The 14,738-nt window shown below is 46.2% G+C and overlaps 1 protein-coding gene across 1 annotated transcript in view; it reads right to left on the bottom strand.

Moving 5' to 3' along the window:
* LOC311104651 (fibroblast growth factor receptor-like 1) overlaps window positions 1-14,403 on the bottom strand; it is a 69,933-nt gene extending 55,530 nt beyond the window's left edge. The window contains exons 1-2 of the mRNA XM_084146515.1: window positions 13,896-14,403; window positions 12,647-12,743 (exon numbers count right to left, since the gene is read on the bottom strand). Coding sequence (XP_084002641.1) covers window positions 12,647-12,710 — 64 coding nt within the window. The 5' untranslated portion in view covers window positions 12,711-12,743; window positions 13,896-14,403. The remainder of the gene's footprint in view (window positions 1-12,646; window positions 12,744-13,895) is intronic.
* Window positions 14,404-14,738: the final 335 nt, after the last annotated feature.

Here is a 14,738-nt window from a genome sequence, read left to right on the forward strand (position 1 = left end):
AACCTGTGACCCCGTACATTCACTCTGTATGCATACCCCCTGTATATAGCCTCGTTACTGTTATTTTATTAATAATATAATAATATAATAATAATAATATAATTATTGGTGCTCTTTAATTATTGGTGCTCTTTAATTATTTGTTATTTCTCTATTTGTTATTTTTTACTTCAGTTTATTTAGTAAATACTTTCTTAACACTTATTTTTCGTAAAACTGCATTGTTGGTTAAGGGCTTGTAAGTAAGCATTTCACTGTAAGGTTGAATTTGGCGCATGTGACAAATACAATTTGATTTGATTTTTGATTTGATTTAGAACATTCTTCCAAAAGTCTTTTTGACAAGCTTGAGTCAACTTTTTGGACGACATGGGTCCCATTTTGCCTTGCGAAAACCAAACATTGCATTCCACAGTAAGAACCTGATACCAACGGTCAAGCATGGTGGTGGTAGTGTGATGGCCTACCGAGTGGCGCAGTGGTCTAAGAGATGTGCCACTAGAGATCCTGGTTCGAATCCAGGCTCTGTCGTAGCCGGCCGTGACCGGGAGACCCATGGTGCGGCGCACAAGTCGTCCAGGGTAGGGGAGGGAATGGCTGGCAGGGATGTAGCTCAGTTGGTAGAGCATGGCGTTTGCAACGCCAGGGTTGTGGGTTCGATTCCCACGGGGGGTATGAAAAAAATAAAAAATAATAATAATGTATGCACTCACTAACTGTAAGTCACTCTGGATAAGAGCGTCTGCTAAATGACGTAAATGTAATGGTTTGGGGATGCTTTGCTGCCTCAGGACCTGGATGACTTGCCTTAATAGAAGGAACCATTAATTCTGCTCTGTATCAGAGAATTCTACAGGAGAATGTCAGGCCATCCGTCTGTGAGCTGAAGCTGAAGCGCAGCTGGTTCATGCAACAAGACAATGATCCAAAACACACAATCAAAATGGCTAAAAAGCAACAAATTTGATGTTTTGGAACGGCCTAGTCAAAGTCCAGACCTAATACCAATTGAGATGTTGTGGCAGGACTTGAAACGAGCAGTTCATGCTTGAAAACCCAGAAATGTTGCTGAGTTAAAGCAGTTCTGTATGCAAGAGTGGGTCAAAATTCCTCCACAGGGATGTGCGAGACTGATCAACAACTATAGGAAGCATATGGTTGCAGTCATTGAAGCTAAGTGTAAGGGGGCAATTACTTTTTCACACAGGGGAATTGGGTGTTGCATAACTTTGTTAATTCAATAGATAAAATAAGTAACATTTTTGTTAGTTATTTGTAAACTCAGGTTGCCTTCATCTAATATTAGGTTTTGATTTAAGATTTGATAACATACAGTATCAAACATTTTCACAAATAGAGAAAATCAGAAAGGGTGCAAATACTTTTTCACGGCAATGTATTTAATTAATTTTAGATTTCTGCATTTTTCTTCCACTTTGACATTCAAGTATTTTGTGTAGATCGTTGACCAAAAATGACAATTAAATTTACATTGACATTTTAGTCATTTAGCAGACGCTCTTATCCAGAGCGACTTACAGTGAGTGCATACATTATTTAATTTTTCATACTGGCCCCCAGTGGGAATCGAACACACAACCCTGGCGTTGCAAACGCAATGCTCTACCAACTGGGCTACATCCCTGCCGGCCATTCCCTCCCCTACCCTGGACGACGCTGGGCCAATTGTGCGCCGCCCCATGGGTCTCCCGGTCGCGGCCGGCTACGACAGAGCCTGGATTCAAACCAGGATCTCTAGTGGCACAGCTAGCACTGCGATGCAGTGCCTTAGACCCCGAGTAGCGCAGTGGTCTAAGAGTATTCCATTTTAATTCCACTTTGTAACACAACAAAATGTGGAAAAAGTCCCGGGGTGTGAATATTCTCTGAAGGCACACATACAGTTGAAGTCGGAAGTTTACATACACTTAGGTGTCATTTGGAGTCATTCAAAATAGTTTTTCAACCACTCCACAAATGTCTTGTTAACAAACTATAGTTTTGGAAAGTCGGTTAGGACATGTAGTTTGTGCATGACACAAGTAATTTTTCCAACAATTGTTTACAGAAAGATTATTTCACTTATAATTCACTGTATCACAATTACAGTGGATCAAAAGTTTACATACACTAAGTTCACTGTGCCTTTAAACAGCTTGGAAAATTCCAGAAAATGATGTCATGGCTTTAGAAGCTTTGGTGCGAAAAGTGCAAATCAATCCCAGAACAACAGCAAAGGACCTTGTGAAGATGCTGGAGGAAACAGGTACAAAAGTATCTACAGTGGGGAGAACAAGTATTTGATACACTGCTGATTTTGCAGGTTTTCCTACTTACAAAGCATGTAGAGGTCTGTAATTTTTATCATAGGTACACTTCAACTGTGAGAGACGGAATCTAAAACAAAAATCCAGAAAATCACATTGTATGATTTTTAAGTAATTAATTTTCATTTTATTGCTTGACATAAGTATTTGATACATCAGAAAAGCAGAATTTAATTTTTGGTACAGAAACCTTTGTTTGCAATTACAGAGATCATACGTTTCCTGTAGGTCTTGACCAGGTTTGCACACACTGCAGCAGGGATTTTGGCCCACTCCTCCATACAGACCTTCTCCAGATCCTTCAGGTTTCGGGGCTGTCGCTGGGCAATACGGATTTTCAGCTCCCTCCAAAGAATTTCTATTGGGTTCAGGTCTGGAGACTGGCTAGGCCACTCCAGGACCTTGACATGCTTCTTACGGAGCCACTCCTTAGTTGCCCTGGCTGTGTGTTTCGGGTCGTTGTCATGCTGGAAGACCCAGCCACGACCCATCTTCAATGCTCTTACTGAGGGAAGGAGGTTGTTGGCCAAGATCTCGCGATACATGGCCCCATCCATCCTCCCCTCAATATGGTGCAGTCGTCCTGTCCCCTTTGCAGAAAAGCATCCCCAAAGAATGATGTTTCCACCTCCATGCTTCACGGTTGGGATGGTGTTCTTGGGGTTGTACTCATCCTTCTTCTTCCTCCAAACACGGCGAGTGGAGTTTAGACCAAAAAGCTCTATTTTTGTCTCATCAGACCACATGACCTTCTTCCATTCCTCCTCTGGATCATCCAGATGGTCATTGGCAAACTTCAGACGGGTCTGGACCTTGCGTGCGCTGCAGGATTTTAATCCATGACGGCGTAGTGTGTTACTAATGGTTTTCTTTGAGACTGTGGTCCCAGCTCTCTTCAGGTCATTGACCAGGTCCTGCCGTGTAGTTCTGGGCTGATCCCTCACCTTCCTCATGATCATTGATGCCCCAAGAGGTGAGATCTTGCATGGAGCCCCAGAACGAGGGTGATTGACCGTCATCTTGAACTTCTTCCATTTTCTAATAATTGCGCCAACAGTTGTTGCCTTCTCACCAAGCTGCTTGCCTATTGTCCTGTAGCCCATCCCAGCCTTGTGCAGGTCTACAATTTTATCCCTGATGTCCTTACACAGCTCTCTGGTCTTGGCCATTGTGGAGAGGTTGGAGACTGTTTGATTGAGTGTGTGGACAGGTGTTGTCACGATCGTCGTTAGATGAAGCGGACCAAGGCGCAGCGTGATATGCGTACATACTTTATTAAATGTACAACACGAACCAAAACAACAAAACAAACGATACGTGAAGTCCTGGGTTGAACACAAACCTTCCGGAACAAGATCCCACAAAATAACAGTGCCAAACAGGCTGCCCAAGTATGGTCCCCATTCAGAGACAACAAGCTACAGCTGCCTCTGATTGGGAACCACCCTGGCCAACATAGATATACACAAACTAGAACAACTAAACAATGAAACCTACACACCCTGGCTCAACATATAATAGTCCCCAGAGCCAGGGCGTGACAGTACCCCCCCCCAAAGGCGCGGACTGCGACCGCGCCAACCAAACACAACAGGGGAGGGGCCGGGTGGGCATTCCGCCTCGGAGGCGGATCCGGCTCCGGGCGTGACCACCACTCTCTCGCTACCCCCCCGTAGCGCCCCTGGTCTGGTCTGGCCCCGCTGGCCGGAGCTGGACTGGACACCGGTGGAGCGGATTGCTCTTGCTCCGGAGTGGAGCAGCTGACCGGTGCCGGACCAGGCACCGGTGGAACAGGCACAGGCCGTGCCGGACTGACGACGCGCACCACTGGCTTGGTGCGGGGAGCAGGTACGGGCAGGACCGGGCCGAACCGGGCTGACGACGTGCACCACTGGCTTGGTGCGGGGAGCAGGAACAGGCCGGACTGGCAACGCGCACCACAGGCTTGGTGCGAGGGACAGGAACAGGCCGGACCGTACTGGTAACACACCCCAGTACCTCTCGCCGTGCCTCTACACTCTCCTTCCCCCTCATGACCAATGGCCCCCGTAACCTGGTGGCCTCCTCTCCTTGTCCGCAAACTCGCCCTGTAGCTGCCTCCAGCAGCCCCGTCGTCCATGCCGTGTGCCCCCCCCAAATTTTTTTATTGGGGTTGCCTCTCGCCTGTCCGACGACGGCCCGGTTGGCGCCGCTTCTCCTCTCCTGCCTGGGCACCCTCCCTCATCGCCCTCCGGTAGCGGACGGCCTCCTCCTCCGTGATCTTCCCCCAACCGAGGAGGACATCCACTAGAGTAACCTCCTGTTCCTTACCCGGCATTTGTTCCTGAACACGCTGCTTGGTCCTGTTTTGGTGGGATCTTCTGTCACGATCGTTGTAAGAGGCAGACCAAGGCGCAGCGTGATAGGCGTACATATTTTAATGAGTACTTTACACCAACAACAAAACGATACGTGAAGTCTAAAGGTTCACCAACACAAACCTATACAGAACAAGATCCCACAATACTAAAGTGCCAAAAGGCTGCCTAAGTATGGTCCCCAATCAGAGACAACGAGCTACAGCTGTCTCTGATTGGGAACCACCCTGGCCAACATAGATATGAACGATCTAGAACAGACCCAATGAAAACTAAACATAACAAGTCCACTACCTGGCTCAACATTTAAGAGTCCCCAGAGCCAGGGCGTGACTGGTGTCTTTTATACAGGTAACAAGTTCAAACAGGTGCAGTTAATACAGGTAATGATTGGAGAAAAGGAGGGCTTCTTAAAGAAAAACTAACAGGTCTGTGAGAGCCGGAATTCTTACTGGTTGGTAGGTGATCAAATACTTATGTTATGCAATAAAATGCAAATTAATTACTTAAAAATCATACAATGTGATTTTCTGGATTTTTGTTTTAGATTCCGTCTCTCACAGTTGAAGTGTACCTATGATAAAAATTACAGACCTCTACATTCTTTGTAAGTAGGGAAACCTGCAAAATCGGCAGTGTATCAAATACTTGTTCTCCCCACTGTATATCCACAGTAAAACGAGTCCTATATCGACATAACCTGAAAGGCCGCTCAGCAAGGAAGAAGCCACTGCTCCAAAACCGCCATAAAAAAGCCAGACTATGGTTTGCAACTGCACATGGGGACAAAGATCATACTTTTTGGAGAAATGTCCTCTGGTCTGATGAAACAAAAATAGAACTGTTTGGCCATAATGACCATCGTTATGTTTGGAGGAAAAAGGGGGTTGTTTGCAAGCCGAAGAACACCATCCCAACCGTGAAGCACTGGGGTGGCAGCATCATGCTGTGGGGGTGCTTTGCTGCAGGAGGGACTGGTGCACTTCACAAAATAGATGGCATCATGAGAAAGGAAAATTATGTGGATATATTGAAGCAACATCTCAAGACATCAATCAGGAAGTTAAAGCTTGGTTGCAAATGGGTCTTCCAAATGGACAATGACCCCAAGCATACTTCCAAAGGTGTGGCAAAATGGCTTAAGGACAACAAAGTCAAGGTATTGGAGTGGCCATCACAAAGCCCTGACCTCAATCCTATAGAAAATGTGTGGGCAGAACTGAAAAAGTGTGTGCGAGCAAGGAGGCCAACAAACCTGACTCAGTTACACCAGCTCTGTCAGGAGGAATGGGCCAAAATTCACCCAACTTATTGTGGGAAGCTTGTGGAAGGCTCCCCGAAACATTTGACCCAAGTTAAACAATTTAAAGGCAATGTTACCAAATACTAATTGAGTGTATGTAGACTTCTGACCCACTGGGAATGTGATGAAATAAATAAAAGCTGAAATAAATCATTCTCTCTACTATTATTCTGACATTTCACATTCTTAAAATAAAGTGGTGATCCTAACTGACCTAAGACAGGGAATGTTCACTAGGATGAAATGTCAGGAATTGTGAAAAACTGAGTTTAAATGTATTTGGCTAAGGTGTATGTAAACTTCCGACTTCAACAGTACATATCGAGGAAAAAAGAGAGGGATGAATAAATGCAGAAAAAGCTGAATCTGCAGGAGGACTGGTGTGTTATTGTAAGTCCCTGGTGAGAGGTCAGGCATGCACACTCCCTGCTGCCCTCTGACCCTTCCTCTGTAGCAATGACCAAACACAGGCTCCAGGCCCCCAACAATAAGCTATTGTTTCACCACTATACGACACAATGCACTGTTCTGTCCGTGAGAGTATGAGGTGTCCCAGCCTCCTCACCCTCCTGCTGCCCAGCCTCCTAAACCTCCTGCTGCCCAGCCTCCTCACCCTCCTGCTGCCCAGCCTCCTAAGCCTCCTGCTCCCCAGCCTCTTCACCCTCCTGCTGCCCAGCCTCCTCACCCTCCTGCTGCCCAGCCTTCTCACCCTCCTGCTGCCCAGCCTCCTAACCCTCCTGATGCCCAGCCTCCTCACCCTCCTGCTGCCCAGCCTCCTCACCCTCCTGCTGCCCAGCCTTCTCACCCTCCTGCTGCCCAGCCTCCTCACCCTCCTGCTGCCCAGCCTTCTCACCCTCCTGCTGCCCAGCCTCCTAACCCTCCTGATGCCCAGCCTCCTCACCCTCCTGCTGTCCATCCTCCTTACCCTCTTGCTGCCCAGCTTCCTCACCCTCCTGCTGCCCAGCCTCCTTACCCTCCTGCTGCCCAGCCTCCTAACCCTCCTGTGCCCAGCCTCCTCACCCTCCTGATGCCCAGCCTCCTCACCCTCCTGATGCCCAGCCTCCTCACCCTCCTGATGCCCAGCCTCCTCAACCTCCTGATGCCCAGTCTCCTAACCCTCCTGATGCCCAGCCTCCTCACCCTCCTGCTGCCCAGCCTCCTCACCCTCCTGCTGTCCAGCCTCATCACCCTCCTGATGCCCAGCCTCCTCACCCTCCTGATGCCCAGCCATAGCTGTGTCTGATCTAGACTAAACAGACCTCTAGTCTGCCTGTCTGTCTGTCTGTCTATGCTGTGGCTATTTCAGGCTGGAAAGATCGTGCTCAGTATGTCAGTGTGGGTGTGGCATAATTCCAATGAATCCACAACAATATAAAGATGTTGCTTTCAGTGGCTGATGTGTTTGCAACATCAATGGACGCAGACTGGGGTAGAGGCCGCTGGCTAGCCAAATGGAAGTAATGTCAGACAAGACTGGAGGATTGCAGGGAGGACTGAGGAAAACAGTAGGCCAGTTGGAATGCAGGAGAACTTTCTATCTTTCCCTCTCCAATTGTACTGCAAATGCTATGTACCTGAAGTGTTTTACACCTCTATTCTAATTGAGCTGTTTTTCCTCACTCCTACACAGGGCACCTATCCCAGTCCCATTGAACACCATGATTCTGTACCAGGAGGACTAGCGCAGGGCTTCCCCATCCCACCCTCTGCCATTGTGGGATAAAAACCCCTGAGGTGTCTTGATGGACACATTAAAACACAAACACCAGACGTGCTAAGCTAACATTGACTTTATCTGAGCTCCCGTTTAATTCAGTTCCTTTTGAAGCCGGACTTTGTTTCCTAATCACCACATCATCAACCCAGCAACATGCTGTTCCCAGTCTTAAATCAATTTACGACCTCCTGGGTAACACAGCTTCATTACTGGGGAATGTGATTAGCAGCCCAATGCTAATAAGAAGAGGTGAGAGAAAGATGGTTGCTGTGTAAACACCATATGACATGCTAATAACCACTTTATGGCCTGTAGTCTGACAGAAGCCTTGCTCAATGGATCTATCCTCCTCATTGAGATGAACTGGAGCAGAGCTCTCATTCCTCACTCACACTCAGCTCTGTTTGTCACGTCTGGAAGACGGTTTATGTCTGAGCTTTGCCTGATGGTTTTGTGTGCATCGTTACCTGGAAGTGCCTATAGGAATTTATTATAACATTGTAATATAGTATTTACATTTTATGACACATTTGTCTCAATACACACACTTTTCAATTGTCATTGTTAATAACATTGACTTTAACCAAGACATATGCATCAATCCCTATTCTAAATTTAACTACTGTTTGCTTAACCCACACTCCAGGCTGTGGATATTCTCTAGTTTTCTACAGAGCTGTGAAGGGCTGTGAATGGACAAAAGGCTACCCAGTGGCTCAGCTATGTTTCTCCAACACTCTAAATTAACTTCACACATTCCCTCTGGCTTAGAGCTAGCCATAAACTGCTGCAGTGGGAGGAGTGTGAGGTGAGAAGGGAGAGATGGAGGGGGGGACGGAGGAAGTGCTGGATGGAAAGAGGGAGAGATGGAGGGAAGGAGGGAGGGAGAGATGGAAGGAGGGAGAGATGGAAGGGAGGGAGGGAGGGACTCAACCTCATCTCAGTTTCTATTGACTTTAAGAAGGCTCAGAGGAATACAAGAAAGTTCGATAAGCAGACTGTATTTATTTTCATTATTATTATTTGCTCAATCATGAATCCTGGAAGGCTGCCTCTCATTGACACACCAGCATGTAGCCGCACGGTGGTCCTAGTTTGTACAAACAGCACAACAGGCTCCTACAAACCCAACAGTATCACCTCCAAAAGTCCCCACATCTCCACGTGTCCATACGGCTGCCCGTCTCCATTGTCTAAATGCAACACTGCTAGTATTTAGTCTACATTTGCGGGACCAAGATCATGTGCTTCATAATGAGTTTGACTTTACTAAACTAGACAACGATACCTGAGTGAATGCAGTTCAATTTCATTTGTGATCATCATTTAGTTTTTTAACTGTGTTATGGTAACTATCCAATGAATTATTTGTTTCCCTATTTAGTTGGCACAGATGTTAATACCCACATTTCTGCATTAATAGTCTCTGTCTCGACCATGCACACCCTGAATCATTGCATAAGCTTATACAGTTCATATGCCTCTCTGGCAGCTGGGCCCAAACTGTGCTTCCGCTTGCAGTGGAAAATATTTGTCATCTGACGTGATATTCTGCATTCCCCGTGCACCAAGGACACACAGGAACAGCAAACTCTTAATCAGGAGGGATAACTCAAATGGGGTCGAGGGTTATTGCTGTTCCATTGGAAAGACAGTGACATTTTAGTCATTTAGCAGACGCTCTTATCCAGAGCCACTAGGATTAAGGGCCTTGCTCAAGGGCACATTGACAGATTTTTCACCTAGTCGTCTCGGGGATTCGAACCAGCAACCTTTCAAAATGCATTCCCTTCTCCACATCATAGCAATCAACCTGAACTCTCAAAAAAGTGTTGTTACGTGTCCTGTAGTTTTGAAAGTATGTTCCTTTTCTATTCCTGAAGTTCCCATCTGAAGGTATCAAACTCAGGTCACAAAATAATTATATAATGTAAGCAAATGTTTTCCATGAAGAGAAGTATGTTGATGTGGACTCAAGCTTTTCTACTGTATGTTGAGTTGCCATTGTTGACCCTCCACAGTATGTCCAAAGCCCAGCATTGGGTCAAATGGAGTGCAAAGTATCTCAGATCACGTGGAGAATAATCTCTGATTCGGTTTCAGTATCTCTGAGGTATTTAGTTTTCTGTACAACCACCATGCTTGTCTCTGTTTTATCAAACCTGTCATATCAGACTTTATGAAAAAGGGAAGAAGTTTGTTTCTCTAATATCCGCATGCCATCATCTATCTCTCCTCTGTGTACCCAGTGAGGCGCTAGCTAGGCTAACCCAGTGAGGCGCTAGCTAGGCTAACCCAGTGAGGCGCTAGCTAGGCTAACCCAGTGAGGCGCTAGCTAGGCTAACCCAGTGAGGCGCTAGCTAGGCTAACCCAGTGAGTAACACCCTCCGATATCATCACCAGGAAGACAGATTGTCTCTTCTACCTTTAAGCCCACAGCTATCCTTGCCGCCTTGCTCCATTCACGATCGGAAACGCTGTGGCATTGCACAGCAAACAAACATAATTACCTAATCTAATCGCATTGCTCTCTATGGGTCTCTGTTTACTTTTGCCTAAGTGTCTCCATGACTGCTCGGCTGTGTGACTGTGAATGCTGCATTGTTCAGGCCAGGGCCCTCACTGATCCAATCTGCCTGAGCGCTGTGCGTTTGGCTCCCCCATGCCCCCTTGCATTCCCGACAGACAGACAGACAGACAGACAGACAGACAGACAGACAGACAGACAGACAGACAGACAGACAGATACAGACAGAGACAGGCAGACAGACCAGAGGTCTGTTGAGTCTAGGTCAGACACAGCTATGGCTGGGCAGCAGGAGGGTGAGGAGGCTGGGCAGAAGGAGGGTGTGGAGGCTGGGCAGCAGGAGGGTGTGGAGGCTGGACAGCAGGAGGGTGAGGAGGCTGGGCAACAGGAGGGTGAGGAGGCTGGGCAGCAGGAGGGTGAGGAGGCTGGGCAGCAGGAGGGTGAGGAGGCTGGACAGCAGGAGGGTGAGGAGGCTGGACAGCAGGAGGGTGAGGAGGCTGGGCAGCAGGAGGGTGAGGAGGCTGGACAGCAGGAGGGTGAGGAGGCTGGACAGCAGGAGGGTGAGGAGGCTGGGCAGCAGGAGGGTGAGGAGGCTGGGCAGCAGGAGGGTGAGGAGGCTGGACAGCAGGAGGGTGAGGAGGCTGGACAGCAGGAGGGTGAGGAGGCTGGGCAGAAGGAGGGTGAGGAGGCTGGGAAGCAGGAGGTTGAGGAGGCTGGGCGGCAGGAGGGTGAGGAGGCTGGACGGCAGGAGGGTGAGGAGGCTGGACAGTAGGAGGGTGAGGAGGCTGGGCAGCAGGAGGGTGAGGAGGTTGGGCAGCAGGAGGGTGGGGAGGCTGGGAAGCAGGAGGTTGAGGAGGCTGGGCGGCAGGAGGGTGAGGAGGCTGGACAGCAGGAGGGTGAGGAGGCTGGACAGCAGGAGGGTGAGGAGGCTGGACAGCAGGAGGGTGAGGAGGCTGGGCAGCAGGAGGGTGAGGAGGCTGGACAGCAGGAGGGTGAGGAGGCTGGGCAGCAGGAGGGTGAGGAGGCTGGGCAGCAGGAGGGTGAGGAGGCTGGACAGCAGGAGGGTGAGGAGGCTGGACAGCAGGAGGGTGAGGAGGCTGGACAGCAGGAGGGTAAGGAGGCTGGACAGCAGGAGGGTGAGGAGGCTGGGCAGCAGGAGGGTGAGGAGGCTGGACAGCAGGAGGGTGAGGACTACACTCTATCTGCATGTCTCACTTGACACTTGCACACTGCACTGCAGTCAAAAGGTGTGATCTAGGCAGGGTCCATTAGAAAACAGAGGGTACCAAAGGCTGTGTGATCTAGGCAGGGTCCGTTAGAAAACAGAGGGTACCAAAGGCTGTGTGATCTAGGCAGGGTCCGTTAGAAAACAGAGAGTACCAAAGGCTGTGTGATCTAGGCAAGGTCCGTTAGAAAACGGAGGGTACCAAAGGCTGTGTGATCTAGGCAGGGTCCGTTAGAAAACAGAGAGTACCAAAGGCTGTGTGATCTAGGCAGGGTCCATTACAAAATGGAGGGTAGGCCCTTGGCTTGAATGGACTATACCACTAACTTGAGTTACACAACTACAATTTTGTTCAGAAAAATAGAAAGTTGTGAATCAGCTTTTAGTAGATATCATCAGTCCTCACTGTGGTGAGGCACTTTTTGAAGATGGTTGCCTACAGATCTACTTAAAGGGTAACTCTGAGGCCCAATTTCAGCCTTTGCCCAACCACAAAATGCTCATAAATATTCATTTTAGGGGTGGGTAAACTTTGTTGTACCTGATCCAAACACTTTCTCACCAAAGCATACTTACCAGAAGTCCACTGGCACGCTCTGAGTTCAAATCACCCACGGGCGCAAAAAAGGTTTAATAATCACCTTGAAAATGAAGATTAGAGGCTCAATTCAATACAATCCGCATTGCAGGATTTACACAGTAGCTCTTTATCCAATGGTCAAATTAACTCACAGATTTGTCTTGGGTTCTGTATAAAAACGTACAACTACTACCAGGGCGACTCCTCTCACAGGTACGCTTTCACTTTTCAGAATTAGAAGTGTGTGGGCACGGGATGAATACTGTAAATAAAGGATTTGAAAATTGTATATCTGCCCCATACAGGATTAGAAATCACAACTATTGAACTATGAGCCAACTGTCTTATCGGACTGCGCCACCAATCAGTCATAGCGGTTAGGAAGAAATACAACGACTTGACATGACCACCAGTTATCTATTTCTTGTTTCAAAATATATCACTTTTGCAACAAACTGTCAAAATGAAGACCAGAATTCAGGTGTCTCATAATAACTAAGCCTTAAACATCTGGTTTTCCATGAAAAAAAGAGTTTTTCATCAAAGTTACTCTTTAAACACTTTCAGTTGTTATTGTTCCTTACTACTAAGTTACTAAGTTACTACTCACCCCGTGCACAGTCCGACAACAGGATTATTTCACAAATCAGCAGGCAACTCCATAAACGCACCATTCTTTCTGGATCGAAGGCTTCAACACTTCAAATCTGGGATAAGAAACAACAAGACAATTCACAGTGAGGAGAGGAGGAGGAGAGGAGGAGAGGAGAGGAGGAGGAGAGGAGGAGAGGAGAGGAAGGGAAGTGCAACAACACATACTGGTATTATCCATATCATCTCTAAGTTACTAAATACTGTTTTACAACACAACAATATTATTTCTCAGAGACCTTTCTTTGGAAGTGGGATAGTCAAGGCATTGAGTAAATATAACATAATTACAGTCTTGTAACTAGTGACATTAAAACAAGTTGTTAATCATTTAACAGACTGAAAAATACAAGACTTCTGTTCCCAACACTACAAAATGTGTTTCTGGAAAAGCAATTTAGGCTTTTTATTCATGAACTTCATTCAAATGAGCAGCTCTTATTCTGTCCATATGACCCTCTGTTTCTGGTTAGAGGAGATATTCTTTCTGTCATTTGAAATCAGTCATGAACATCCTTTAGAGTTTTGCATTGACTCTTTGATCAAACCCATCAACATAACATAACATTGAACATTATATTAAAGCATCTGCTATTGGGGAACTAGGCATGTCCTCCTAACTCACTGTCTTAGAATTGGTTATAGATGCTGCTGTATAAACTACCGTTAATCTACCTGCTATGAACCATCCACATAGATCATAAAATAATTATTTGTCCTATGTGAGTTGGGTCACGGCCAGGGTCATCATTGTCCAGCGCCCCTGGAGAAATTAGGATTAAGTGCCTTGCTCGATAGATTTTTCACGTTATCGACTCGGGGGTTCGAACTACCTTTCGGTTCCTGACCCAACGCGCTAAACGCTAGGCTCCTTTCCGCTCTAGATCAGTGACACATGGTGAATCAGTGGAATGACAACATTCTACACTCAGATGTTGACAACAAATAATAGCTTTTATAAGGTAATATAGACTAACTATAATTTATGATGAACACAAGCATATTGATTTATACAATACAGCTGTGTACTGTTCTATTACGAAACATTAGTAATAATCTGTAGTATCAATTAAAAATTGGCTACTTACGCATTTTTTTATTGCAGGTCTACAACAAACATGCATCCTTCTAAAATCAGCTGCTTAAAAAGAATCACATTGTAACCAGGCCAATAACACATGTTAAAATAATACAAGTTAGTGACTTACTTGAAATGTCCTGCAGCAATGATATGTCTTGAATCTGTTTCACACTAACAGCAAGTCTATCATTCTTATTGCCTTTACATTTGCATCAAATGTGATTTAATCCAAATAATCAACAAATCAATATCCACTAAATGTTGAACTGCACGCACTGTCGCTCAAGTATCGGTGGCTGAGTTACTGAAAACAATTGTACCCTCCAACACAAAGAACACTATAAATCGACAATATCAAACATGCGAGCGATCAAATCTGGCTATAGTATTTTGAATGACAGTCATCACATAACGCTCGTGCGAGACCACCACACCAGACAGAACGCGTGCTTAAAGACTAAATAAATAAAAGCCCTCTGCTTGCGGTAGGCTACAGTTAACTCATACCCTTTTCAATTTCAGTAGGCCTAATCTGTTTATTTATTTTTTTATCGCAATTTCCATTTACAATAATTTAGCTAGCAGACCTTGCCATACAGTGATCGACCGCAGGCAAACAAACAGCGGAGTGGGAAAGGCGGTCCATCCCAGCTCGGAACTTTTGCCCAATCACAGTGTAGCCTTAGTAGCAGCTACTCAACACATTTTAAGAATTAACTCTTTCCTATTAGGCTACGCTTAGGGCGGTTCTGCTGATAACATGGACTACATCATAATAATAAAATATATGCGTCATAATAAAAAATAAAAAATATAGGCTAACATTCATAATCACAAAATATAACGAAACATGAATTACAATGTAATAAATGCATTATAATGTAATTACAATGTAATGATAGAGTTGATATTCAATTGAACTTCTATAAATTTGATTTTGCCACTATGTAATCAGACACATTGATTAATG

Source organism: Coregonus lavaretus, assembly GCF_964263955.1.
Source record: "Coregonus lavaretus genome assembly, chromosome: 29".
NCBI lineage: Eukaryota > Metazoa > Chordata > Actinopteri > Salmoniformes > Salmonidae > Coregonus > Coregonus lavaretus.